This window comes from Rhinolophus sinicus, chromosome 3 (genome assembly GCF_057876585.1).
Source record: "Rhinolophus sinicus isolate RSI-liver-muscle chromosome 3, RSI-T2T, whole genome shotgun sequence".
Taxonomy (NCBI): Eukaryota; Metazoa; Chordata; class Mammalia; order Chiroptera; family Rhinolophidae; genus Rhinolophus; species Rhinolophus sinicus.
In genome coordinates, this window is record NC_142503.1 from 188969736 (window position 1) to 188997208 (window position 27473).

At 43.8% G+C, this 27473-nt stretch overlaps 1 protein-coding gene across 1 annotated transcript in view; it reads right to left on the reverse strand.

The window, feature by feature from the left end:
• Positions 1-2059: 2059 nt before the first annotated feature.
• The window catches only part of PTPN21 (protein tyrosine phosphatase non-receptor type 21), a 66714-nt gene continuing 41300 nt past the window's right edge, over positions 2060-27473 (reverse strand). Inside the window, exons 11-19 of the mRNA XM_074327076.2 lie at positions 20121-20181; positions 19302-19386; positions 13420-14837; positions 9264-9401; positions 8167-8388; positions 5806-5934; positions 5374-5608; positions 4783-4943; positions 2060-4549 (exon numbers count right to left, since the gene is read on the reverse strand). Of these exons, the coding sequence (XP_074183177.2) occupies positions 4421-4549; positions 4783-4943; positions 5374-5608; positions 5806-5934; positions 8167-8388; positions 9264-9401; positions 13420-14837; positions 19302-19386; positions 20121-20181 (2578 nt within the window). The 3' untranslated portion in view covers positions 2060-4420. The remainder of the gene's footprint in view (positions 4550-4782; positions 4944-5373; positions 5609-5805; positions 5935-8166; positions 8389-9263; positions 9402-13419; positions 14838-19301; positions 19387-20120; positions 20182-27473) is intronic.

A 27473-nucleotide genomic window follows, 5' to 3' on the forward strand; every position in this document is an offset into this window, starting at 1 on the left:
AAATACAATCATTCCTTTTTTTATCATTCATTTGTACTTATTTGTAATATTAAAGAATAATTTAGTAAATGGTTACTATCTCTTTCCTAACCCATCAACATATTGGAAAAAGTTTAGATTTACTCTAGTTTTTGAAAACTAGAGTATTTTAATTTCTCAATATACTGGGGTAAGTTAAACATTTTTGGAAATGACAATGTCCAGCCAGACCCTCATTTACATACCTGTGACCGGAGATACGTGCGAGTATTGGCCTTGGAACTGCTGCTTCAGCTGGGTGCTGCAGACCTTAAACTTTCTTCTTGGCGCTTCCTCTACTTCCTTCCCATTTCATGCCAGTGACAATCCAAAGGAGAATATGTAAGTGGAAACAGGAAAGGTAGGGGGAGGTATTGCCGATTCATCTTCTTGCACCCCTGCCCCACCTCAGCTTCCTAGGCAGCATTCCTGCTCACGTCATCCTATGTCCCATTCTGTTCCTTAGCTTTCGTGCACCACTCAGGTTTCTGTAACAAATAATGGGAATTCACTTACGTGGAGTTCTCTCATGAAACACATCAATCTGCCTTTAGTTGCTTGCTGACGCTCAGTCCCCACTGCCAGGCAGGCACAGGGAGAATTCCTTCTCTGATCTTACCACCAGGGAGCAGTAGGGGAAAAACTTGCTACGTATTGTTCTTGGAGTTACTAATCACGGCGATTTCGTTCTATACCGCAGCTTAGCATTAAGAGCCTCTGTGGTTAAAATAAGCTTTGGAAGGACAAACACTAAGAAAGTGAACACCCGTTCAGAGTATTGTTTACAAGGGGAAATAATACTATATCTCAATAATTCAACATACATCTGAACTTTTAGAGCATAATTTTTATTTTGGAACTGCCTGTAGGAATACACAGAAAACGATGCCACTTTAACAATCCAAGGGCCTCTTCAAATGTTTTCTAAAATCCTCTCTCCAACCTCCCCCAACACATGCAAACTTTAAACAGCTGGACTTTCTGATTGTTCCTCATTGTTTTCTAAGTAATTGTAGATGTGAGGGTAAGTGGTACCCTTATCTACAGGAATTTGAAAAACTCATGTTCTTTTGAGAAACATTTTCCCAGGCAAATTCCCAATGTTCTAATTCCTCTATTTTTGAAATATCTATCCCTCAGCTCAAAAAAGAGCCCCTCCAATTTGGCTTTTTAAAAATAAACTTTAAACTGGAAAGAGATAAGTTTCAGCTTGTTCCACGTGGAATCTTGATGGGAAGCAAATTTATATCCCAAGGAGTTCCTTTTTAAAAAGACTTTTTAGTTTGATGTTTAAAGTGCTTTACAATAAACAGTAATTCTTGTTTCCATTTGTTCATGCAAATCTCAAATAAACCTGCACCTTACCAGTTGCAGCTGACCTCCAGTTTTATATTTTAAGCCATATAGTTCTATATTATCTGTAATATATACATTAAAATTTTAAGATTGTGAACATATCAACCCATTTGAAATAACTTTTCTTCTGATAATGAAAGTTTCACAAAAAAAGTTGGCCATGCCATTCTGTCATCACTCAGTCCTACACCACAACACTGTGTTTCTGCCTAGACCTTGCTCTTCCAGGTCCAGCTTCTGTTTTGATCCAGCCAAAAGGTTTTAAAGGCTAAATTCTAGGGCTTTCTGAATGCTTCACAGTAGGTGTTCCAGAAGTAATTAATAATGACTGCAATTAACATTGCAAATGATATTTTAAAATGAACTTTGTGTTCAAAAGTATCACCTAGAATATTTCATCGAAAGACCCCCACTAATCAGGAAAACTGATGCCAGAGGTGCCAAAATTGATCAGTGGAAAACATCGGTTTATAACTGAAGGAGAATATGTAAGTTGAAACAGTGGAAACATTTTGTGAAAATGTACATTTTGGTAATTCTGATTTCAAATTAATAATATCAAGGAACTACAAGACACTAAGATACTAAAAGTTTGACACACAGTAACATCCTCTATTCAGTCGGGGTAAAGCTGTGAAACCTCAATGTTTTACAGTTCACTCTCGAAAATCACATAATTTCCAAGTCTAGTAATATAGATTCATTTTTATTCAGAAATACTTTCATATTCACTAACTGTAATTAAAAGTTTAAAAATTCAAAAGGGACAAAAAATTACATGGGTCTTAGAAGCTATGTCAAACATGCAACATTATAAAGGTGACATTTAAACAGTATAATTTAGCCCTCTTGATTTTCTTATAATCAAATTATTACAACAGGAACACAAATATACCATATATTACTCTTTAGATTTTTGTTTTACAATATGTTATTGTCAGTGGGACATTTTAAAATGTTTAAACCTCACAGAAAAGCATTTTTTTAAAAACACACGATGGATGAAAAAAATAATCAGAAACACTCCTGTCCCTTTAAACAGTATGGGAATGAGAAATATTACCATAAAAAAGAAGTTCATTCCATTCTCTTGGAGAGCTTCTTCTGAATATTTATACTTGCGTCTATTGTGCTTTAAACATAACTCTTAAAATCAATTTTAGATTTAAAATTAACATTTTGTTCCTAATTTGTTTCAAATGTACTCACTTTCAATACTCCTTTTCACTAATATCTTCCGACTTTTCCTCTTCAGTGGTTGGTTTCTGAGTAACTCAGAGTGAGGCAGATCTGCACTGTATGAAGGAAAGCCTATCTCACAGCTGATAACACATACCTGCTGGTCTCAATAGTAAGTTAAACTGCTTTAGGAGTTAACATGGGAATTGGAATCAGCCCTAGGATATTGTATTTTGGGGAAACAGCCCTAGATTTGACATTTTGGAAGCTCTATATTTTGGAGTGGTAGCCTCAGAGGAGGGAATACAGAGATGGCTCCTCTGTGAAACGTACCGGTTAGTCCTCACCTACTCACCTCTCCCAGTGACAAGGCCATCTTAGCCTGAGCCAAAGGCCACACTCTCCCCCTCTAATTCAGCCTGGTTCTGCCCACTGGGATGGGGGAAGAGGGACTAAGAAGCTAAAACTGACCTCAGGGGTAAAGTTAGGGGATGAGGGAGCTAAAACTCAAGTACCTCTTGAAATAGCACAGCAATCTCCCATACTCCCACAAGTTTGGGTTGTGGTTTTGGAAGACGAGGTGAAACTATTACTAACTCTTCTTACAACCAAAAGAAAATAAAGCCTCTTCAAGGCTTCTTTTAATGCTAATATAAACTTGATTTTGTTTGTAAAAAAGAATGGAGGTTTAGGTGGAATAACTCCAAGGAAACAAGTGAGTCACTGACAGTGACAGGCCTTGAATTTCCTGGGGATCCCTCCCTCCGGGGGATCAGCCCCCACTCTCCATCCCAGCATCTCAGTCTGAGGATGGATAACACTGCGTTTCTGTAAAGACACAGGCATCTTGCATTTACCATCCTGCACACACTCTGTCCCAGTCCTCCTACATACCCTTACTCTTTATCTATTCCAAAACACTTCTTCTGACACAACGTCCATTGTTAGCATTTCATCTGGAAAGCAACACATATATTAAAACTCAGATTTATTGTTTTTCACAAAAAAAGTGCTTAAAACCGTCCTATGCAATTGTTTCTCACTTCATTTTCAACCAGAAAAATCAAACTCATTTAGTCTTACAAATAATACTGAAAAAAAAAATGGTAAATCTGATTATTCTCTTACATTTTTAAATAATGTGCTTCATCCCCAACTTCCCCCTTAACTGACTCATCTCAGTACCTTAATGAGTTGAACTCTTGTCTGGAAAATATAGAAGGTACAAATATATAGAATTTTTAGGATAAAAACATTTCTGAATATAAAAATGTCTAAATGTTTCAAAATAACACTTTTAGATTCTTCTTATAGTTTGGATTTGGTAACTAAACTGCTTTAGGTACCCGAGGCTTTTTAAAAAATAACAAAGACAATAACATGGTTTTAAATACACAGTTACAAAGGGACCACTCATATCTGTGGGTTATCCCCATGGAAAATTCAGTTTCTCGACAAGAAAACCACAAATATTTTAGTCATAAAATAAACCATTATCAAAAACTTCTTTCAGATACAAATCTATGCGCCTTAATGATTGCCAGAATTGCCCAGCATAGCTTCAATAAAATACAGAATTGTCTGGAAAATACAATCTCCAAAATGTGTGCAAATCAGACCGACCGGAGCAGGGCAACGCCCTCGACACCCAGTGCTGCTTCTTGGGCATCGTTCCCAGGTAAGACGTGCCCTCTTCAGCCTCCTGCTCTGCATACTTCCTCAGTGCGCTGCCATTCGTGCCGTCCTTCACTTCCAGGTGTAGCCTTCTGCGTGGATGGGTGTCGAGGAGAAAGTATGAGTTAGATAAGCACTTTTCTTTAGCTGTAAACGCTTCATGTGATCGGGTCCCCTTAAGAAGCGTGGGAGCTTATATGAGCCTTGAGCTTTTCAAGAACTGGATGAGAACTCTGTATACGAACGTGTACTGGCAGAGGGTCTGCACCATCATCATTCTCTGCTGCCTCAGCATGTCCAGCACCCTTGGGATGTCTAGCACCTAGATTGAGAGAAACAGTGATGAGGGTAATGTATCCCCCGGAGAGAGAAAGGAGGGGGGGATGTCCTAGCAGAAATGTGGCTACGAGACAGGAGTCCCCTGTCTATCTTAGCATCTTCTATTAAAAACCCAAGGAGCCTCATTCAGAAAGCGCTGTTAGGTCACCAGGTTCCTCTCTCCCCAGCCTCGAGCCTGGCCCACTTCTCCCCACACCAACAAAAGGAAATAAGCACCTCATTGTGTTCCAGGCAGGCGATCATGATCTCTGACAAAATGACGACGCCAGTCCTTCCCACCCCAGCACTGCAGTGGACCAGTAAAGGAGGGTTGGGGCTCTTTGGTTCGCTTGTGCTATTCGTATGGCGTCGAACAGACTGGATCTCTTCAAGGTATGCTGTGAAATACCAAGGAAATAGAAAAATACTCAGGGATTAAGGCATATCAAATTGACAGCTTTCAGATTTTCTCCACTGACCGAGTGGACTCCAGGTAAAGGGCCCCGGCTGCAGTTAACCCAAGGCCCAACCCCGAACGGACAGTGTGGTCTTGGGTGAGTCACTGACTCTGCCTGGCCTTCCATTTTCTCATCTACAGAATGAATTGGAGGAGAAACTAAGAGTCAGTTCTAGCGTTCTACTGCTACCAAATATATTTTAAAACCATCTTTTGTTCATCCTTCCCATAATACTTTAAATTTTGTTTTAAAACAAGTCCAAAGTTTATACGAGACAACATAAAGGAAGTACGTCGGGAGCATGCGTCTTCCTCCCTGTGGCTGAGCTAACAGCTCCAGCAGAGGCTGTGCTGGCAATGAAGACACTTACATAAAAACCCCTTGAGGTCCTCCGGACAGCCGTGCTCAGGCCAGTCTGTGTACTGCAGGTGCCAGACTGTCCTCTCCTGCCCCGTGAGAAGGTGCTTCATCTTCAAGCCCGTGGTGGCGTAGCAGCCGGAGTCTGTGCGGAACCGGGTTGTGATCTTAAACCTTCCATAGGTGACGGTGTTGTGCCTGGAACCAAGCCGTGGCCAGTATCTAAAGCTCTTCTCCCTTCCACCCTCCTGTTAGAGACAAGTACATGGACCGTCAAAACCCAACACCAGAGCCGGCAAAAGAAGCCCTTTCACATGGACGGCGTGTCTGAGAGGCGGAACCGCAATCCCACCTGCCTTTCTCTCTAAAGGTTGGGATCCCCCATGATCAACATTAACTTTTCAGTTGAGGCTGAGAAAATCAAGTAAGAACAATGAGTACTTACCTCTTCTGCTGTCACCATTGCTATGATTGCAATTCCCTGTTCCCACACCATCTGCCAAAAGTCCTGACAGGTATTCTGCAATGGCCCCTGTGTGGCAATATAATCCCATTCAATTCCACTGACAGAGACCTACGATTAGAAAAGGTCAAAGAATTAGTGTGTGTGTGTATAAGACATGTATGTGTATGTGCATGGATGTACATTTGTTCACAGTAATACTAAAAAGTGAACTGAGTTATTGAGCAGAATAAAGAAAGGCTTTCATCTTTTTCCTTGTTAGTACAATTTCTATTACTGACATCTTAATAAAGCTATGTACGGTGAATTCACACAATATCTATGTGACCTGGGGCAATTTGCTTAACCTCTCTGAATATCAGTTCTCACATATAAAATAAAAACACTACCGACCCTTATAGGGTTGTTGCCAGAACCCAATATACAGAGGGTGCTCAAAAAAAGTATATACATTTTAAGAAAGGAAGACTGTATTAAAATTGTAATACTCAATATACACCGATAACAAAAGATGAATACAAGTCACATTTGACTTCTGCAATTACAAGAGGTGCTCAAAGTGGTTACCATCAGCGTCCAGACACTTCTGATTACGGAGAACTACTGCTCGAGCAACGCTGACCAAAGTGTCCACTTGTTTACATTTTTTTGGCACCCCCGGTATATGTTGCCGGACACATAATCAGTACTCAGTAAGTAGATGTTATCGCTGCTGTTATGGTTCCTCCTCTTATAAAAATATCAACATCACAGTACCCCAACTTTGGAACAAAATTTCCCCTCATGAAGTACTAAACACACTGGAAAAAGTATTAGCAGTTAAGACAAAACCAGTTAAATATCAGATTTCTAGGGGAAAAATACCTTCCAACTTAAAGAGGTCTCACCTCTGAACTTCTGAGTCAAGTTCACCCGCTTTAATGACACTAAGTTTCCACTTAAGGTTTAACCTCCTTGAGAACAGTCTAACATAATGATTACTGGCTTTGGAGTCAGGGGATCTGGGTTAAATCCCAGCTCCACGGGGACTCAGTGACAGCAATCACTTTTCCGAGTGCCCGCTGAACGTAAAAGCCCGGCCAAGCACTGGTCCACCCACGCACTCATTTCAGGCGCCAGCCCCGACTCACACCCACATCCTCTCACCCCACGCCCACTCAGCGACAGGCGCCCTGCTGGTGCCAGTTGCACAGCGAACAAGAACCAAGGAGGATGGGTCTGATGGGGAGCCTCAGGGGGAGGCGTCAGCGGTTCTCTATTCAGAAGTGAGCGCCATGAGGTCCCACACTGGTGAGCAGTGGGCCCAGCATGTCTGAAGCTCGGACTTTCCACTGTTCTTCAGGTTGCCTCTGAAGATTCTGAAATGCCACTACAGAACTACAACATTATTCAGTTTGCGTCCATCAGTCAAGAGCGACTGCATGAGTTATTCCAAAGAAATGCTTGCTTTTTAAATAAATTATGTCCATAATGAAGAGCATGTGCATGGATTCCCAAAGACCATCGAGGATACCAGCATTCGCAGGCAGACTGCCAGGTCTCTCGAAAGCCTCAAGTGTGAAAACGCTCATGTCCAATATCACTTGCAAACACAATAAAATGTGGGAGAGAAGAAAAACAACACCTGACCATAGACACTAATTCACTCACTATAAGGAAATCTCTCCTTCCCAAAATGAAGCACTGACCCTGCAGCCAGCATGAGCAAAGTACACAGTGACGGAGAAGAGAGAGCAGACGTCTGGTTTCCTCACTACCTGTTGTGCATCATCACTTTTTCCATTTTAATGGATGTAACGTTACTCAGTTAAATGGCGTTATACTACTTCCGGGGGGGGAGGGGGGGAGTAGGACTGCTTCTTGGAAGAACAAAATAATGTTTAAAAATAATTACTGGAGTATGAAAGAGAACAGATGGCACCATGGTAAGTAAAAGCTTTGGTGAACACACCAAAAAACCCGCTTTTGTTACATAAAAATGCATGTAGGTTTGTCATGAGGAAAAATCAATTCTGCTTGCTCCTTAGAGCATTTATGAGCTGGCAAGAAGCCTTCAGATTTAGGACAAAGTCCTACGGCTGGGCTAATCAGCGCTTCGAGTCCTGGTGGCACTGCTGGGGGCAGAGGGGTTTGCCCCCCGGAGAGAGGACAGATGGCTTTGGCTCTGCAGGCAAACACTTTCCAGCCAGCCCTGGTGTATGGATTTCCCAGCAATAATATCGCTTCTCACAATGATTCAAAACTAGGGTGTTTTTAGAAGACAAACATGAATACAATTCTAACGTTCTCATAACTGAACTCGAAACTTCACATCCTGTTTATTATTCTAAACACTCCTCTCACCTTCACATGAGACGCGTTGATGTAACCGGTATTGTTTTCTTTGGTTGGGACCAACTCCACTCTGGCATCATCATAGGGAAGGACGTCTTGGAACCGATTTCTTTCTGCATTTTCAGGGAGGCGTGCGGTTGAGCACTCCCCATCAACCAGCCGTTTTTTAAGGATCCTTTCATATTCTGTGAATACCATTCCCTGGTCTAACCGCTGTTCCAGAATTTTACACTGTAAAAAAATACGTGGCATAATATGAATATAGTGACATGCCACAGCTGCCTTTTGACTATACATTTGAAATCTCGTTTTCTGCTTCAAGTCTCGCATTATCTAATACTGAAAATTCTAGGTGCAACCAAAGTTAAATTTTTAATAAGCCGTGACACCAACAAATGAAATGACCTTACTGGTGAGAAATAAATGCAAAGTTCTCTTTAAAGGTGAAACTTAGCCTAAAGCAATTTGTTGAATTCATTTTCTCTAAATTTATGGTCACTTTATTTGTGACCCCTGTGAAACAGAAAATCCTCCTGGAAAACAGTAAATCCCAGAGTAGAATAATCAGTTCCAAAATCTATGCACAAATGCTTCAGTTTTATAACACATAATTATATATTTTTAAAAACCTGAAAACGGCAGTAAATACTGGAAACGATCTCCAGGATCCAATTGTAAGCAAATTCGATTATCATGCCTGTCTCAGTCACAAAAGAAGCTTTGAAAAATTCAGTTAACCCTTTACTTTTGAGATACATTTTTCAATAAAAGGAAAGCAGTTAGTGTCTGCTTTCCTTCCTGCGTGTACTCATAGACATTTGTAGGTTTCCTTGAACTTTAAGGCCATCAAAAATCAATACTGCCAGGTAGCTGGAAAAAGGTAAAGAACACTCAGAAACAACAGCAAATCAACATTCTAGCCTGAAATTATCTAGTAAGACATTAGCTATAAAATTCCCCCCATTTTGAGGTCACTTACAAAATTCCTGAACACTCATTTATGATTATTAAAGGTGCTGGAAAATTCACTAACATCTCAGGAAGCAGTTTTGGAGCATTTTATCCACCACCCAAGAAGGGACACAGCGCGTGTGTCTCATACGTACCCTCTCATCGTTAGTGGCTCTGGCAGGTACTTCCTTTCCCTCATCGGGCAGAGGCAATCGAGATAGGGAGAGTCCATTCAGGGCAGCCAATTTGAGAGGGCCAATTTTTTTGGCATCTACTCGGCTCTTTTTCATTCCCTATAAAAATATTTATATGTATATATGAAACATACACAAACACAACCTCCTTTGAAAAGAAATTTCATTGGACTGAAGACTGGAAACAGTCTCCTTTGTCAACAACCAGAGGAGAAATTACACTCCACACAAGCACACACACCTTTGTTTAACAAACATTAGGAGGAAGACATTCCTTTCAAGGCCAAAGCCCTGATAAGTCTTCCAGATAGTCGGTTTTGAAATGCAGTTGGTTTCAGGGTTCTGTTGTAATGAAAGGTGAGGCCAGGCAGACAGCATTCCTAAACAAACTCCCAAATTTCAAAATATGGCACATCAAAAAAATCAGCTGCTGTCCAGAAAAAGGGTTTTTTAAGTAATCACCTGATCGCAATAAGCTTTTGTAATTTTTAAAAAATAAAAATTAGTTCTTTAAATCATACTGAAAAAATAATAATAATTGTTTTCTGTGGCAGCTCTCTTTATTCTGTTCTACACTATGTTGCAGACGTTTGTGACCTGGAGTGGATCACCACACCTCTCAAAACCGCCACATGTTTAAACCAGAAAAAGAAAACAGGGCTGAAATCTCCTTCGGGACACCAGGAGGATGGGATGTCAGAGAAGCATCAGCAGAAGTCTGTCTCCTGAAAACAGGTGTTTCCTAAAGTTATTGCTAAAGCTAATGATTTTTCTTCTCTAAGGCAAACAAACCCAAGAATGCTAAGTCTCCTTAGATAGTCTACGCCTCCTTGGAAGCCATAATAACTGTAACGACAGTAGCCTCAATTTGAAAGAAACAGTTTTCTCAGTTCTGTCTCATAAATGAAACCAGCTTGCCCAGCCTGGGAGGGAGGGAGGAGTAGGAGACAGGAACAGAGGGAGAGAGGAAGACTAAAAGGTTCCCATACAGGTGAAAAATTCATGATTCTAACGTGTGCAGAAAATAGTAGTATGCTGGCCAATGTTTAACAACTGGCTGTCCAGGGCAGGAAGTTCTGATCAGCAAAGTTTGCCAGTTTCCGTGGTGCAGACACTCCCACCATGGTCAATCTCAAAGTAACATCAACTGGCTTACAAGAGTCCTGAAAATTTAGCAGCTCTTGTCGGCCAGTATGAGGTGGCTCCAGCACTTCTCTGAAAATGAGTCAAAATGCCCAGCACGGAGGTGCTGCACGAAGTTGATTAGCTGTAAGTTCCGTTCTGACACTGTTATTTGAAGAAAGGGGCATATAGTCAAAAGTAGCCTCAAATGCCCCTTACTTAGCCATTAAGAGTCCAAGCAGAACCTGCACAGTGATTTCTTATGAGAGAACACAATACTAAGAGTGCAACAGAAAAAATCTTTATGAGGCTATATGAGCACTCCAACCAGTCTTCCATTTTCAGATAGCAATCAAATCCCTGGAGGTGGAGATGGGTGGAGCATTCTAAAATGTTCCTGCTTTTCTACAATTTATTTCACTTTTTAATACTAAACCTCTATAACCTTAATTCCCATTAGCAAGTGAACTAAGTTGGTTTATTGTAACAAACAACATAATGGCAAACCTGTGTTATTATAAGGGGTCAGAAGGTTTAGTACAGGGTTGAGCTCTTTAATTCTTGGGAAGCCAGGAAGTTAAATGCATGATGCAACCTTACAGTAATAAGTTAAATTTGACCTAGCACTTTCTCTATGTCAGGACCTCTCTATCCCTCCAACAACTCTTAGGAGTCGAGTCATCTTCCTTTACAAATGAGAAAACGGAGTCAGAGACATTAAATAGCTTGTCCAAGGCCTCTTCGTATAGAGCGATGGTAATCAGTGTCAAAACAATAAAAAACTATCTTTCATTAAAATCAGTTGTGCTGCATCACAGAATTCAGAAAGCGTTTTTCATGCCTCTGTGGGACTTAACACAATGCCCCAGCGGGCAGAGCAGAGACGACTGTCCCTGTGTGACAGACGGAGAAGCTGAGGTTCTGGTGCACGAAGGGTCTGGCCCACTGAGCAGAGAACTAAAAACAAAAATGGCCGAGTCTAGACTCAGACACAGTTTTTCCACTCTTAGGTCCACTCTTTTCTCCTGGCCACAGCTGCCATACCCGTTTTTCGAGCAAGGAAAGTCCCTTATTGGAAAAGGGGAATGAAAACATAATCCAATTACATAATTTTATTAATACTGTAGGTCTCAAAAGTCAATGAGAAAAAAAATGTGTATTTTTAGAGAATCAAATTGATTGAAGCCCTCAGATTTCGCAGAACTTTCTAAGCCCATTAAAAACATTCAGGGACAATAGGCCTGAATACTGGACCGTACTCAAAAACAAGGATGACCTGGGAAAAAAGACTCCGGTCGCTCATAAAAATAATGGACATTCTTGGCGTGATTAGGGACAAGCATTAACAGGCCCTGTGCAGCTGGCCCAGGGTCTCAACCCCTGACTGCGGAAGCAGCATCCTCAGCGTTGTCCCTACCCTGCACCTCTGATCATGAGTCCGTCCCTGCACTTCGGCCAACCTCACACACTGGCTTCCACTGTTCAGGTAGGTGAATAAGAATGGACTCCCCCCAAAAATTAAATAATAAACTTGAAATTCAAACCCAACATTCATTAAAACACATTTAAATCCATGGCACTATTGTTTTAGTCTATGTATACTTATCTATTTCATGAGCACCATAATATTGTGTGAATTTGTTTTCCTGCTCATAAAGAGGTTTATAGCATCTCAAAGGAGTTTAAATACTAGGCCAGAACCACACTTGTCATGGGCCCTCAAGTCCGAGTTTGCAAAAATTGGCGGGGTGGGGGGAGGGAGGAAATGTCCTAGCTGCCAGGACACTGGGAGCCAGGAGGAGGTGGAATGCATAGGTTAATCTCTTTGGCTTGGCCACAGTGCAGGGCACGGGGTGTGGACACACGGGCATGAGCAGCTGGAAACCTGAGCAACGCAGCAGGATGACTTAGAGTAGACCCGCTGACATGACAGTCACAAATGCTTGGCCAAAGCTTGGGGACTCCAAGTTAAAAGGTTTCAATGGAAAGACAGAGAACAGCAAGGCTTAGATAAGCAATTGCTACTTAATAAAATATTACATACACTATAACTCTATGTAGAACAGTGTAGAAGATAAGAGAACAGGTTGCACAGATAAACATGGGTTTAAAATTCCACTTCAGCCCCTCACTAGCTATGTGACCTTGGGAATGCTACTTAATATCTCAGAGTCTATTTCCTCATTGGCAGGAACAATAGACCTGTTGTAAATTGGACACAGTAAAGCAGATGACATGCTGGGCACATGGCAACTGCTCTGGGAATGACAGAGATGATGTTTTGCTCTTTTCTATTTTGCTTCCAGTTGGTAAGAAGTGCTTAACTAGTTCATGGTTACTTGTTAAGCTGAATATTAAAGAGCTGCATTTTCTACACGGGACCTTCCTTGGGTTCTTAGTTCATTTAATCTTTCTTTTTATTAAAGAGACCTGGAGCTCTCTTGACAAAGTGCCACGTTCCCAACTCCAGAATCGCTCTCCAGCCCTCAGAGATCGTGGCCAAGCCTCTGAGGCTGTATCCACAGGGCTCCAACACAAGGACACAGGAGGAACACTTCCGTGGCTGCTGCTCTCAGACATCGCGCCAGCAAACCAAGCAAATGCAGCCCTGGGCTGAGGCATCAGCTCAGGGTGCTGTTAAAGCAATGCGGCTGAAGTCATGAAATCCTAACTGCCGTTTCCCTCACACTGCATTGTGGCAACACTTCTTTCATTCCTCCTATTCCATTCCACAGAGCCTCCTACATTTACATTTTCACTTCATCTAATAACCTCTAGAAAAAATACTGAAATTCTAAGCAAGCCCCATTATTTCCACAGGTGATCAAACTGAAATGTGTTCCAAATAAGACAAAAACAGAATCAAATGGAGGGTGGAGGTGGGGGTCGGGGGTCAATTATAAAAGTTAAAAGGGAAAAAAAAGGTGAAAAAAACGTCAGAAGCAATGAGTCAAAGGAAAGACTGACAGAGGCACACGGCACACCGCTCGCTCACCCCTAACGGAGGGAGTCCTTCAACGATGTTCTTCTTTCCCGAGAGGAGGTCCGACACCGGCCTCTTCTTCAGCGAGTCCCTGCGGGCGCGGTACCTGCCCGACGTGGTGAGGTCGGACTCGGACATGGACGGCGTCAGCAGCCCGTCCCTCCTGGGCCGCTGGGCCTCCACAAGCATGTGCAGGGGGCTGCCCTCCGTCGCCCTCCGCTCTGCCTCTGTGACGTGGGACTTGGGCTCCAGGATGTGCAGCGGGCCGACGGCCGGTGTGACTGGGGCGCAGGAGCAGCCGCTGCGGGGCTCACGTGCCCGCGGGGACAGCCCCGCACGTGCGCTGCGCTCCTCCTCCAAGTCGTCCTCCTCCTCACTGCTGTGTATCAGCATCGTGGCCTCGGACAGAGACTTGTTATGACCGTATCTCGGCCCTTCCGGCTCGTCTGTCTCTCCGCGTTTTGTTCTTTCCATGAAAACGCTTGGCTGGGAGCCTGCGGCCATAGCCCGCGGGGCCACATCTGCGGCCGAGGCCGACATGGTCCTCTCCTTGAGCCTCAGGCCTTCCAAGCTGTGCGTGAGGCCGGCGATCTCCACGCTGTTCCTCTTCTGCGAGGGGACGTGCCGGGCCGCCGTGAGCGGCGCGCTGACCTCCTGCAGGGAGTGCGCCACCGGCAGGCTGTCCTCCTGGAACGTCTGCACCGAGTGGTGCACGCGCCGGGTGATGAGATCCGGGTTGCTGCTGCTGATGTAGAGGTGGCGGGACAGGTCGGGCGTGCTGTTGGCCGGCCGCGGGCACGGGTAGGGCGGGGGTGGGCGGTACACCTGCGTCTTCATGATGTTGGGGGCCGGGTAGTCCTGGGCCTGGAGCTGCACGTTGGTCAGCTCGGGCACGCTCACCGCACCCACCACCGGCCGCCGCTCTGCCGGGTAGGGGTACGGAGACTGGCTGTGGAAACTGTAATTCAGACTGAACGGGTAGTGCGCCGACGGGGGCGAGGCGAACAGGGCGTGCTCCCGGATCTCGGGCTGGCTGTAGACCAGCGCGTCGGGCCTGCTGTACGCGTACGAGTTGCCGATGCTGAGGTTTCGGAGCGAGTGGCTCTGCCGCTGGGCGTGCGCCATCCCCCGGTTGAGCTGCTTCATCACCGTCTCGTAATCCGGGGTCGGGCGGTACGACGGGGGTATCAGGGCGCTGTGCCGGTGAGACGGCACGTAGTCGGCTCTCATGACGTCGCTCCCAGTGATGCTCGGGTTGGAGGACATGGGGGAGGGCTGCAGGTAGGGCTGCGCGTTATTTAAGGAATTCGTGCTGTGGGCGCTGTACACACTGCCGTTTCGGATCCGACCACTGAGGTCAGCCTGGGCTCGATCCAAACTCGTCTGAGAGTGACAATAGTAGCCATTCTGGTTGGTCACAAAGAGATTATCTGGAGGGGGAAAAAAATTTTTAAATGTATTTTAAAACGACAGTTTTAAAATGTATTAAATTGGACTGGACCCATGACTCCAAACATTGAGATAGGTCCTGAAGGATAACACTTGCAATGTCACTTATGAAAATCCATGCAGAAATGACCTGTTTTCCCCACACGTGCTGAGTGACCCTGAGCAGGTCATTTCCTGGAGCCCCGGCTTCCGCATCTAAAGAATGGCAATGGCTCCGCCTACTGCAACGGGGGTATTCAGGACTTGGCACCCAATAAAGATCAATCAAATCTAAGTCCAACAGTAAGAGTACAGTTGTGTCACGAAACATTGTCTTTTTCTGAAAGTCAAAAAGATGTGTTTCACTAGAGACAAAAGAGACCTTCTGGGACTCTAGGGCGCTGTGGGCAGAGATGCCACCCAGGCACTGGGCGAGACTCTGCTTTCTCCTCCTGTGGGGATGTGGCCGCGCTGATGCTGAGCAGTTCAAGCACCAACTAGCTGTAAATCCTTAAGTGCAGTTGTAGGCATTGCAGGTGGGGGAGGTGGGTGGGGGAGGCCAGCCCAGCTTTATCAGCAGCCTCCTTACCTCTGAGATCAGGCATAGCCACGTGACTAGTTATGGTCAAGCGAAAGTGAGCAGAGAGTTGACAGCCAGTTTTCATGCTCCCTTCCCCCTGCCACCCTGACCAACAACATTCCAGATGGAAGAGGCTCCCGCAGCCTGAAGCCCTGAGGTAGGCTGACATGGAGCAGGATCCTCCTGCCAGTGCGTGATGGACAGATAACCTGAGCAAGAAGCAACTTGTGCTGTGTAAGCCACTGAGAGTTTGGCACTGTTTGTTCCCACAGCACAACCCAGCCTATCCTGACTGGATGGCAGCATGTAGGCAGGTGGGATAGGGGCATTCTGGGTGAGCAGCAAGGGCAAAGCCGGAGACCACTCCTAGAAGGCACGCTCGGTTTGGCTGGAGTATCAGGTGCTAGAAAGGAGTAAGAGAACAGTGGGAAATAAGACTGCAGCAGTAACATGAGGGAATATCGTGGAGAGCGTTGAATACCAGGCAAGGGGATGGTCATCAGGTAGATGAGATGAGCCTGGCATCTGTATGTCGGCTGAACCAGGGAGGGTGGAGATTGAAGAAATCAACTCCTGTGACGCAACAGCTAGTGAAAGCTTTGTTTGGAAAAAAAAAAAAGACTGCAATGGATCAGCAGCAGAGGGGCAGGCAGAGGGGATATGGAACAGATGTTATATGAAGTCGGGGGCAATACGATTTCTAACTGACTGGAAGTTGAGGGCAAAAAAAGAAAAATTACACGCAGTTTGGAATCCAAGGAGCCAGGAGAGTGACTTCATCAAAAAGATGAAGTAAGGAACATGAGAAAAGGGACAGACTTACAGAGTGAAGAGCTCCAATTTAATATTTCAATCAACGTTCCACAAGCTGTGAGAGCTGATAATATTTACTGTGTGCCTACCACATGCCAGGCACTCCACTGAGGGCTTTACATGCTATCGCTCCCGGTGGGAAATATAGATTTGACAGCCATCCTTGCTGAAATCTGAAATGTGGGTGAGCCTGGTGTGGAAGCCTGCACGGGGAGGGAAGGTGGCCAGGGACAAACCTCAGAGCAGTGAACAACACTGATGGTGCAGGAGGAGGAGGCAGAGCCCGGCACACTGCGAAGAGATTTTTCAACAAGGAGAGAAGGCTGCAGTTTGATGTCAGGAGGATGTGGGCGGGGGGCAGGGTGCTGAAGACCTGCAAGAGGGCAGCTTGAACAGAGTAGCAAAGGCGGAAGGAGTAAACGGATAACCAGAGGCAGCACACAGGTGTTACTCTCAGAAGTGGGGCAAAAGAAGAAAGGAAAAAGAATCATTCAAACCATAGATGGAAGAGAGGAGAGGAAAAAGTAGCAGCATGTTTGTAGACTCAGGAAAACAAATGGGTAGGAAGGAAGCACTAACAACTCAGAGAGCCTTTTCCCAGAAGTGAGAGGGCATGGGGTTGCAAAGCCAGTAAGAGCAGGTGCCATGAGGAGAGCATAGTGAAGGTGAAAAACATCCCAAGGTAGACATTCTCGGAATCCACACCCCACCGCACTGCTTCCCTACTGCCCACCTCGCTGCATGGAAATTCTCATCTTTACCATAAGACCTGGCACATATAGTCACAACCCATTTCTGGGCCCTTCACACATCACTTCCTACCAGTTCCCCATGTAAGGCCACTAGACCACTTTACTCTCCAAACCCCTTCCTCATTCTGTGCCACGGCATTCACCACCCCCCAAAACCAGGAGCAGCAATCCCAATCAGCAATCCCCTCTCTCTCTACCTGTTGAAACCCACCCATCTTCCGAGGTCCAGAAAGCCCTTCTCCATCTCCCCAGCCTGATGAGAGTGATTTTTCTATCAAACGGCACAGGAATTGCTTGCTCTCGTTCATCAAAACAATCACGTTCTCTTTGTACTTAAGTTATTTGTGTAATTGTCTTATGCCCCGCTATTAGATTCTAAGCTTCTTAAGATGTAGAACGACTTCTCTGCATAAATCTCCTTGGCCTTTATACTACAGCCTTGTAAACAGAGTAGAGAGTAAATGTCTATTAAACGAATGCTTGAGATTCAGCTTTGGAAGCGGTATCTTAAATACAGCTCCCTACACGAATCAAGTGAAAAATAAAATAAATAAAAATAAAATGTTTAAACCTTTACAATGGGAAGGTCTCAGGCAGGGAGAAATCAAAACGAACCTGGGATATCTTGTGCCGAAAAATAAGGAAGCACTCAAAGATTAATGGGGGGATATTAACAGGACATAATAGGAACCATCTTGAAGAAGCACCAATGGACCAAATTCGGGATCACGTGAGCATCAAAATTTAACACGTGAGCATCAAAATTTAACACATATGATCCAGCAATTTCTCTTCTGGGTGTTTACCCCCCCCCAAAATATGAAAACACTATTTCATAAAGATGACTGCAGCACTATTTACAGTAGCCAAAACATGGAAACAACCTAAGTGTCTATCAATGGATCAAGGAGATGCGTGCATGGGCCGGCCCGGTGGCTCAGGTGGTTGGAGATCTGTGCTCCTAACGCCAAAGGCTGCCAGTTCGATTCCCACATGAGCCAGTGGGCTCTCAACCACAAGGTTGCCGGTTTGATTCCTCGACTTCCTCAAGGGATGGTGGGCAGCGCCCCCTGCAACTAAAACTGAACACAGCACCTTGAGCTGAGCTCCCAGATGGCTCAGTTGGTTGGACTGCGTCCTCTCAACCACAAGGTTGCCGGTTCAACTCCCGCAAGGGATGGTGGGCTGTGCCCCCTGCAACTGGAAAACGGCAACTGGACCTGGAGCTGAGCTGCGCCCTCCACAACTAAGATTGAAAGGACAACAACTTGACTTGGAATAAAGTCCTGGAAGTACGCACTGTTCCCCAATAAAGTCCTGTTCCCCTTCTCCAATAAAATCTTTAAAAAGAAGATGCGTGCATGCATGCGCACACGCACATACACAGAATGGAATACTACTCAACCATAAAAAGGATGAAATATTGCCATTTGTGGCAACATGGATGGATCTTGAGTGTATTATATAAGTGAAATAAGTCAGTCAGGAAAGGACAAACACTATGATTTCACTCACATGTGGAATATAAAACAAAAAAGTAACAAGTGAACTAAACACAAAAACAACGCACAGATACTGATAGCAGAATAGTGATTTTTATAGGGGTGGGGGTTGGGTTAGGGTAAAGTAGGTAAAGTGGGTCAAATATATGGTAACAAAAGGACTTTGGATGGTGGGCACACAATAGAGTATACAGATATTGAATTATAATGTTGTATACCTGATATCTATATAATGTTATTAACCAATGTTACCTTAATAACTTTAATCTTTTAAAAAAAATTAATACAGTAGCTCCTCTTACTCATAGTTTCACTTTGTGCAGTTTCATTTACCAGACAACCATGGTCCGAAAATATTAAATGAAAAATTCCAGATGTTTTGAGAGAGAGAGAAAGACCACATTCACATAACTTTTACTACGGTATATTGTTATAATTGTTCTATTATTAGTTATTGTATTAATCTTTGCTGTACCTAACTTGTAAATTAAACTACATCATAGGTATGTATGTATAGGAAAAAGCAGAGTATACACAGGATTCGGTACTACTCGCTGTTTCAGGCATCCACTGGGGGTCTCAGAACATATGCCCCGTGGATAAAGGAGGACTACTGTACTGCAGATTCTCTACACATGTGCAAGAAATTGAATATAATGGCGGTTTAGTCTATGAATCCAGGGTGGCTAGAATCATGACAATTTTGGATATAACTTCAGCCAAAAATTACCCTGGTTGGGGGTGGGGGGTCGAGATCTCCAAATCATCATAATTTATTCAAATAATTTTGAAAGGCATTTGAGAACTAGTACACCTTACCTTGGGAAGAAGTGTATGGTTCTGTATAGTGTCCGTTATAATGCAGCTGGGGTTGGGGCGGCATCACATAGGGTTGGGGTTTAGGCTAAGAATTGGAAAGTTGGAAACAGGGTTAAAACACATTGCCTACGTAATATACGTAAAGTACTTTATTGCTGGCTTCCTTCCCTCCATGAAAAAACTTCTAAAGGAGCCAAATATATTATACATGAAACGTAAACATGAAGCCCCTATAGCTCGCACTATATACCTATCATTGTCAGTGTTTTCCAGAATGGCAAGGCCAAGCCTTAGGCACTGATATCAGACAGCAGACAGCGCAAGAAAACAAGCTGTATCCAAGAAGTTAAAAGCAAGAAGGAACAGACTCAAATTTCCCGAATTCTTATATAAATAATTGAATATAAGAAGCTTAGATGTAGTATATTTAATATTATTGGGCAAAATTGTCTAGTATTTTAAATATCTAACTTCTGATTACTCTTGGCTAATAGTCAAAAATTGTAATATTAGATTGGACCTAATATTTAAATATGTGTCATATAATAATATGAAATGGCTAATAGTCAAAAATTGTAATATTAGATTGGACCTAATATTTAAATATGTGTCATATAATAATATGATAAATATTATATATGTTATATAAATATTGGGCTTAACCTATGAAAAAAATCACCATTTTTTGGTCAAAAACAATCAAATACCGACACTCATTTGTAGTTCAAACTAAAATTTAACACTACCAAAGCCTATCTTATTAAGGAAAATGACATCACTAAAATAAACACAGCTATCATAGTTTTCCTTTTTTCTTACCAGAGACATCCTTGAAGAAGACCGCCTCCTAATTGGGTTCACTGTGATGGTCTGAGTTTGCCTGTAAAACAAGGCATGTCTTTGAGAATGCACGCACACACACAATGTCTTTCTAATTCTACCCAAATAAATTAATAAGACGTTAAAATGATAAATCTTCTAGTGTGAAAAAGACAAACTCATCCAATCATAAATTTGAGAAAAGGGAGGAGATTCTCTGTCCTTATGTGGGGCCTCGGCCCTTTCCTGCTGCCCAGTTCCCTCTGACCAGGTTCAAGGGCTTGAGCCTCCTCATGGCACATCAGCGGGCTCGGCAGGGTAACTTTCCCTGGTCCAGGTAAAATCTCTGGAGTGACCATAAGCAGTGGGGGAAAGAGGCGAGGCTAGATCAAACGCATCCTAGGGGAAGCGAGATTCCGAGTAATGCGCCTCACCTGAGGCCTGGGTCAGCACTGACCCGCTCCATGAACAGTCCTGAGGGCTGGCATCAACTGCCAGCCCAAAAGCCTGCAGCAACGGGGACGGCTTTAACTAAAAGTCTGTGAACCACAGACTTTAACTAAAAGTCTGTGAACCACAGACTACAAACATAATGAAGAGATAAATTTATAACTTTGGTTACTTAAGAATTTGTATTTCCTATAAGGAGCTAAGTTAGGGAAAAACAAAAACGTCAAAAATTTGGTTCAGTGGGCGTGTGGTAAACCCATTCACTTTACTTTGAAGAAACTTTTCTCTGATTAATTTCACATGTACTTTTTAAAAAGCAGTGAGAATGTTAAGGAGTGCCGACTGACATTTATCGCAAGTTCCATCTTTAAATAAAATTAGGTCAAAAAGGAATAAACAGAAAAGTCCATTTGTAATTCTATCATTTTTAAACAGAGGCAGGCATTTTTCTGTCTTTGTGTGTGGTGAGTTTTATCACAAGTAAGATCTAGGAACCTAAACACAGGATTCTTGGCTTCGTTGATGACTCACATAATTTTGTCAAAGCACTTTTAAACAACCCTTTACCACCTGTTCCTGGGCTCAGGAGCTCATGTGACACGTAATTACCGATTACAAAAATATTTTGTGACCTTTGGTTATAGTGTCCTAAGGACTAATTACTAGAAAATCCATAATCACAAGATGAACACTCACTCCATTTAATCAGCAAATTTTCCGTAATATCAAGCCTCATGTCTCATAAATTAACATTATTTTTTAGCATTCTAACAACTAATATATTCAAAACCTGAATATTAGCTTATTTTTACAAGAGTTTTGAGATAAAAGAAAATTAGTGCTTATTAAGCACTTAACGTCAGGTGACTACAATTGTTTTTATTAATTGGCTTTTTTAAATTAAATACTTTAATAATCTTTTCAATCTCATTGGAAGGTATTAAGGTTGCTGATGAATAGCTGTCTCTTTCCCAAAGGATGTTCCATTCTGCAATATTAGGTCATTCAATAAAATGGACGTTAAACCCATTAAGACTGCAAAAATACCTTTATCGATCGGTAAAATAGTATATGTATTGGTAAAGGAGGAGGCCTCCTTAGTGAAACAATTCAGGAGGGTGTGTCTGGGCTTTTATTTAAATACTCCTTAACCGCACATTAATATATTCCTAAAATCAGTGTCCGAATTTGAAGACACTGCCCTTCATAGCCTTGAAATTTACTTTGCCTTTGTTCATTCTCCATTGTCAGGGCTAGGTTTAGGCAAACTGGTCCTTTGAAGTTTATATTTAGTCCAGAGACTCACTAAATGGACTGAACTTTTAAAGTACTTTGCATTCAGAATTCAGAAATGGGGAGAAAGGATTGCTGCGAGAATCCTCCAGCATATCCAGAGTTGCCCAGCCTGCAGCGAAAATAAATATACACGTGGTAAACACAAAACCCAAGGATGCAGAGCTCAGGACAGGCAGCAACTCCCACACGCGCCAGCTATGCTGGTACCCTTGCCAGCAGCACCCAGTATGGAGGCAACAAGAAAACGAGTACATCTTCCTCTTGCCAAACTGTCTGACGGAGTCAGGCTCACCATCAATCAGTTATAACATTCTAACCTCCTCTTTCTTATTGCCAATGTTCTTGTAAATGCAATTTACTGTGAGATCAGCTATCCCCAACTTAGACACAAGAGAAAATGATGTGATGGTTGGTTGTGTTTTCCAGACTTTTGAGGCAGTTACTACGCGGATGGGCGCTGCTAAAATGAGACAGGTGAAGAATTCTTAGGGGGGCAAAAATCACTGGAACGTGTGCACTGGAGAAGACAAAATAAGAAGAGGCTGCAAGCCCAAGTTAAATAAATGATGGTGCTAAAGACTGAACATAATTAGCTCGGGGAATCGAAACACCAACCCCGTGAGGGAGGCTGGTTATTACCTGATTTTACAGATGAGAAAACTGATACCTAGATTAAGTAAATTACTCTTGGTCACATGGGAAATAAGCAGCAGAACCGGCATTTGAACCAGGCAGGTCTGTCAGCTTCCTGAGCACAGGCGCCTAACAATTGACTATTTGTCTGACCCCTCTCCCCAACCCCAACTGATTTGTAAGCTCCACGGAGGCAAGAAGATAGACACACCATGGCATCTCAAGGAAGCCCTCAAATGTTTGTTGAACAAATGACATAGGGAGGGAGGACTGAAGTTGATGCTTATTACTAAGCATCTCCAGTTGAGCTCATGTTTCTACGAGTTGTCTGAATTTCACTTTGTGAGCTTCCTGTCTTATATACTTCTGGCTAGTGCAGAGGAATGAGATTTTAATGAACAAAAAATGTGTTGGAGAGTGAAAATACCTAAAGAGGTGAGTCTATGACTTCCCTCTAAGGGACAGAGGTTACTCTACCTTCTTCCAGGCCTCCTCAAAGCCGGTGCTAGGCCTAGAAGTGGGGTGACCCAATCCCCTCCCCAGGCAGTCTCCTGATCACAAAAGTCTCCAGAACAGAGGTGGACACCCGCTGCTGTGTTCACTGATAGACCCACACTGCAGGGGACACACCGACCCTGTCGCTGTGCTCAGCAACCAGCCTGCTGGTGACTGAAATCCAACTTCCCCTCTAGAGAGAGACCATTGTAACCTCTATCACTTGGCCTTGCATGGAGCGGGGTACCATCTTCCCCTCCCCTCCACAGAGAACCTTCTCAGGATGCCTTTTCTCTCCCAAGCTTTTCCTCCTATAAATCTGAGAGGCTGATTATGGCATGACCGGTTCTGGGGTCTGGGGTGGGGGAGAGGGGGTTGAAAGAAGTCACTGACCTAAGAGACTGACATTATCTTGTTTAATTACTAACCCAACCCTAAAGGAACATTATGGTCCTATTGTCCCATTTTACACATTAAAAAGCAAAGAGATCACTGTTATCTAACATTTTTAAGGCTTCAATGACATAAGATGATTCTGTTACCTAAAGTACCCTGTTTAAAAGTGGAGGGGGGAGGCCAGACATGATGGATCACGCCATTCTATAAATTCTAAAACACAGTGACGTGGGGCAAGGTTAGGTGAATCTCGTAAGGCCATCTCAAACACCATTATATTATGTATCAGGCCTGAAGGGTGGGCAAGGGGACACTCAAGGAGTTAAGTTTTCTTTTCAATGCAAACAGACTCCATCTCCTGAGCCACCAGTGGCCATAGCCTGAACCAGACGTCCAGTTCCAGGCCTGCTGCAGCTTCATTAAATGCCCACCACACCGAGTTTACCCATTCGGACCATGAGAACAAGTCTACCAATACTTCAGAATCATTACAATATTAAATGTGACTGAACAGTCTACGCTGGGAGCCTTAAAAGAAATGACCATAAAAATTAAAGTTATTTTCTGTTTTATTGCCCATCAAAATATTAAAAGCTAAGAATTCATTTACTTCACCTGGGGACCAAGTGCTCACAATGAAATATATTCATTTCCCACAGTATAAAGTGGATGGCGACCATTACAAATAACTACATACAAATAGTTCATGGACATGGACTTCCATAATCTACTGGATATAGAGAGATAAAAACAAAATGTGGAAAATAGCCCTTTAAACATAATTATTTCATTTTAAAAACACTCGTTTTCCTTATACAGCTATAATATATGCAACTCAAGACCACGTTAATGTGGTTTCATTTATATTTGGCAATAAACAACTATATTACAAAAATTAGATTTCTAAGACTGAATCATTTACCACAAACAGACAATAATTTCTTTTCCCCTGAACTTTAAAATCATTATCAGGGTGTTTTGCTTAAAAAAAAGAAAAAAACTTTTAAAAAAGGTATTACCACCATCAACCAATATGGGTACCTACTGGAAAGGGATTGTATGTTACGGTGTATTCAAAATGATTGATTCTCCAGCATTTTCCAGAGAAAGAATGTGCTGAAACAATGATGGCTCAATATTATGAATACTCTTAAAACTTATGAAAGGCTTTCTACTTATGAAAAGGCAGTTGTCCAACAGATTGCATATCTACTGCTTGAATGCCAACACACTTCTGCATACAAATAATGTCACACACGGTTGGGGAACCAGGCCAGCCCAGAGGAGCCCCAAATGCAACTATCCTGACTGCTAGCACCACTGAATCTAGCCACCAGGGGGAACACTTTCATACACAAGTACACCCAGAACTCGAAGCCAGGCCCCATGCAGAGGCGCTCCCACACTCACAAGAAAGCGGGGTGGCTCCTCCCTGTTAGTTAGGGCTTTCCAAAAGCCCACCACCAGACCAGCAGTAGGACTCAGATAAAAACATGGCTGGCGGAAATACGGGAAGGAGAGAGGGACACCTAAGTGCTAATAGTTAGATAGTTGTCCCAACGAACTGCATTTCCTTTTCTTCCCCGGGTCCCAAAAATGGGCCTGTCTCTTTTTCTTTGCACAGTTGCTCCTGACTGGAGGTTTTCTTCACACCCTGGGTCCCTGTAAAACAGAAAGCACTTCCACCGCCTCTCCTCTTCTTTCCTGACCCTAAGGGACAAAACGTCCTTTTAATATTTTTTTTTTTACATTTACAGTCAGTAATAAAAGACTATCAAAAGGAACAATTCTGTCACTGTTTCACTCAGGCTTCCATCATTTGCTAAGCCGGACACTGGAGCACAAAGCTGAATGGAAGGAGAGCCTGACCTCATGGAGCCCCACCAGACAAGACAGACAGATCACATCCACGTCAAAACCGCAGACACAAGTCCTCTAAGCGTCTAGCACGGCGGCTAACAGCACAGCGTCTATTCTCACTGCTCCCAGTTACTAGCTGTACGGCCAGGCCACAACGCTGCACTTGTCTAAGTCTCCACAGCTTCAGCTGTGAAAGGGCAATAGTCATTGCAGCAAACAGCGTTACTGTAAAGATTCACGGAGACGAAAGCTCTCAGCATACTTGACACACAGAAGGCACTGACTGAATGAGAACTACTGCTATGACAGTGGTAGGGAACACAGGACTTTGAGAGAGACACTGGACTAAGCAGTCAGTGTGCGGGGGACTCCAGGACGGCTGACTTTCAACTGGCCCCTGAAGAATGACTGAGTCTGCCAGAGAAGAGAGGAAGGGCATTCCAGCAAAGGCGTGAGGCTGCAAGAGGCATTGGCATCGTAAGGACTGATGGGTTCTGGAAGTCAGGGTCAAGGGTCAGCTGGGCAGATGAAGCCAGAGGAGAATCACAGGAGTCTGCACGCAACCCCACAGCTGAGGAAGCGTGGAGGAGAGAGACAGGCTCAGATCTTACTCTGAGCTGTAACTGTGAGAGCAGTGCTACCTCTTCTACTCATCCATACAGAATGAGTATGGCTGGAGCCCGGGGAGATGGGGCAGGTGAGGCCAGATGGGAGGCAACTGCAATGGGCCAGAGGCGAGAGGATAACTTAAAAAAAGGCTGTGGAGATGGAGCGAAACCAGGTCTCAGTCTAGATGCCCCTCCGCTGGGAAGCCTTTCCTAGTTTGGGGGCTCTGGGTTAGGTCCCCTTCTCCCAAGGGCTCCTACAGCACCACAGACATCCTAAATCAGAGTTCCTAACAGTTGTCTCTGTAGATTCGTTCAACGAATCCATCGAGGCCTAATGTGGGCCAGGCCCTTGCTCAGCACTGGGAATATAGGGTTTAACAAGACAGGGAGAGAGCCTGTCCTCTACATGGCTGAGGAGCTCACCTACTGGGAGGGGAGGCGGACAATAAACAAGTAAACAAACAAATACACAAATTCAAGTGGTGCTAAGTGCAATGAAGAAGAATAAAACAGAGTAAGGGGATAAACAGAAACAGGTAGTGGAAGGGATATACAGGTCGCAGAGACAGTCTCTCTGAAGAGGGGTTCCTCTGATCAGGCACAGGTGATGAGGGAGCGAGGCATGTGAGGACATGGGAGAGGAGCATTTCAGGCAGAGGGAGGGGCAGGTATAGCGTCCCCAAAGGTGGAACATGTATACAGACCAGAAAGGACACTAGTGTGGCTGGAACAGGGTGACTGAGGAGGAGGGTAAGGAAACAGGTTTGGAACCAGGCAAGCACCAGATGACGTACAGCCTTGTACTTTTAAGGATGATGGAATGAATGCCAATGCAGGGTTTTAAGAAGAGTGACAGGATCTGACTCATGTTAAACTAAGATCATGCTGGCTGACATGGAAAGTAAGCTACAGGCAGAGAGCAGGCACAGAAACAGGGAGAGTCAGAAAGCTACCATAATATTCCAGATGAGAGACTATGGTGGCTGGCAATAAGTTGTTAGCAGAGGAGGTGGTACAAATGGTTAAATTTCAGATATATTTTGAAGGCAGAGCTTGGTGATGAATTGGATGTGGGATGAAAGAGAAACAGGAATCAAGTAGGAAATAAGTAGGTTTGGGGCCTGGACATGGGGGTGAAAATGGTGGGCTGCCATTTGAGAGAAGGAAGCAGGTTTGGGGGCAAGAAGAGGAGAAGCAAATCACGCGTTTTGTTTGAGACATATCCAGTTTGGGATGCTTTTTAGGGTACCCACGTGGAGATGGCAAGTAGGCAGCAGGATGCGTGAGTCAAGTGCTCAGGGAGAAGACGGGGCTAGAAATGAAACCAGATGCACTTTCATCACACATATGCTATCTTTAGGCCTGAGACAAGGCGAATCCCCTAGATAACAAGTGTACATAGAGAAAAGGTCCGATGATTAAACCAGCAAAGGTGACTCAGAAGAAACCACCTAGAAAAAGGAGCAGCAGGAGGGTGGAAGAGTAGAGTGCAGGAAGGAAGGGGTGGTCAGAGGTTAAGTGCTGCTGAGCAGTCAAGCTAAAGGACTGCTGAAATGACCACTGGATGAAGGTCACTGTCATTGTGACAAGCAGTGTCACTGGTGTGGCAGCTTAG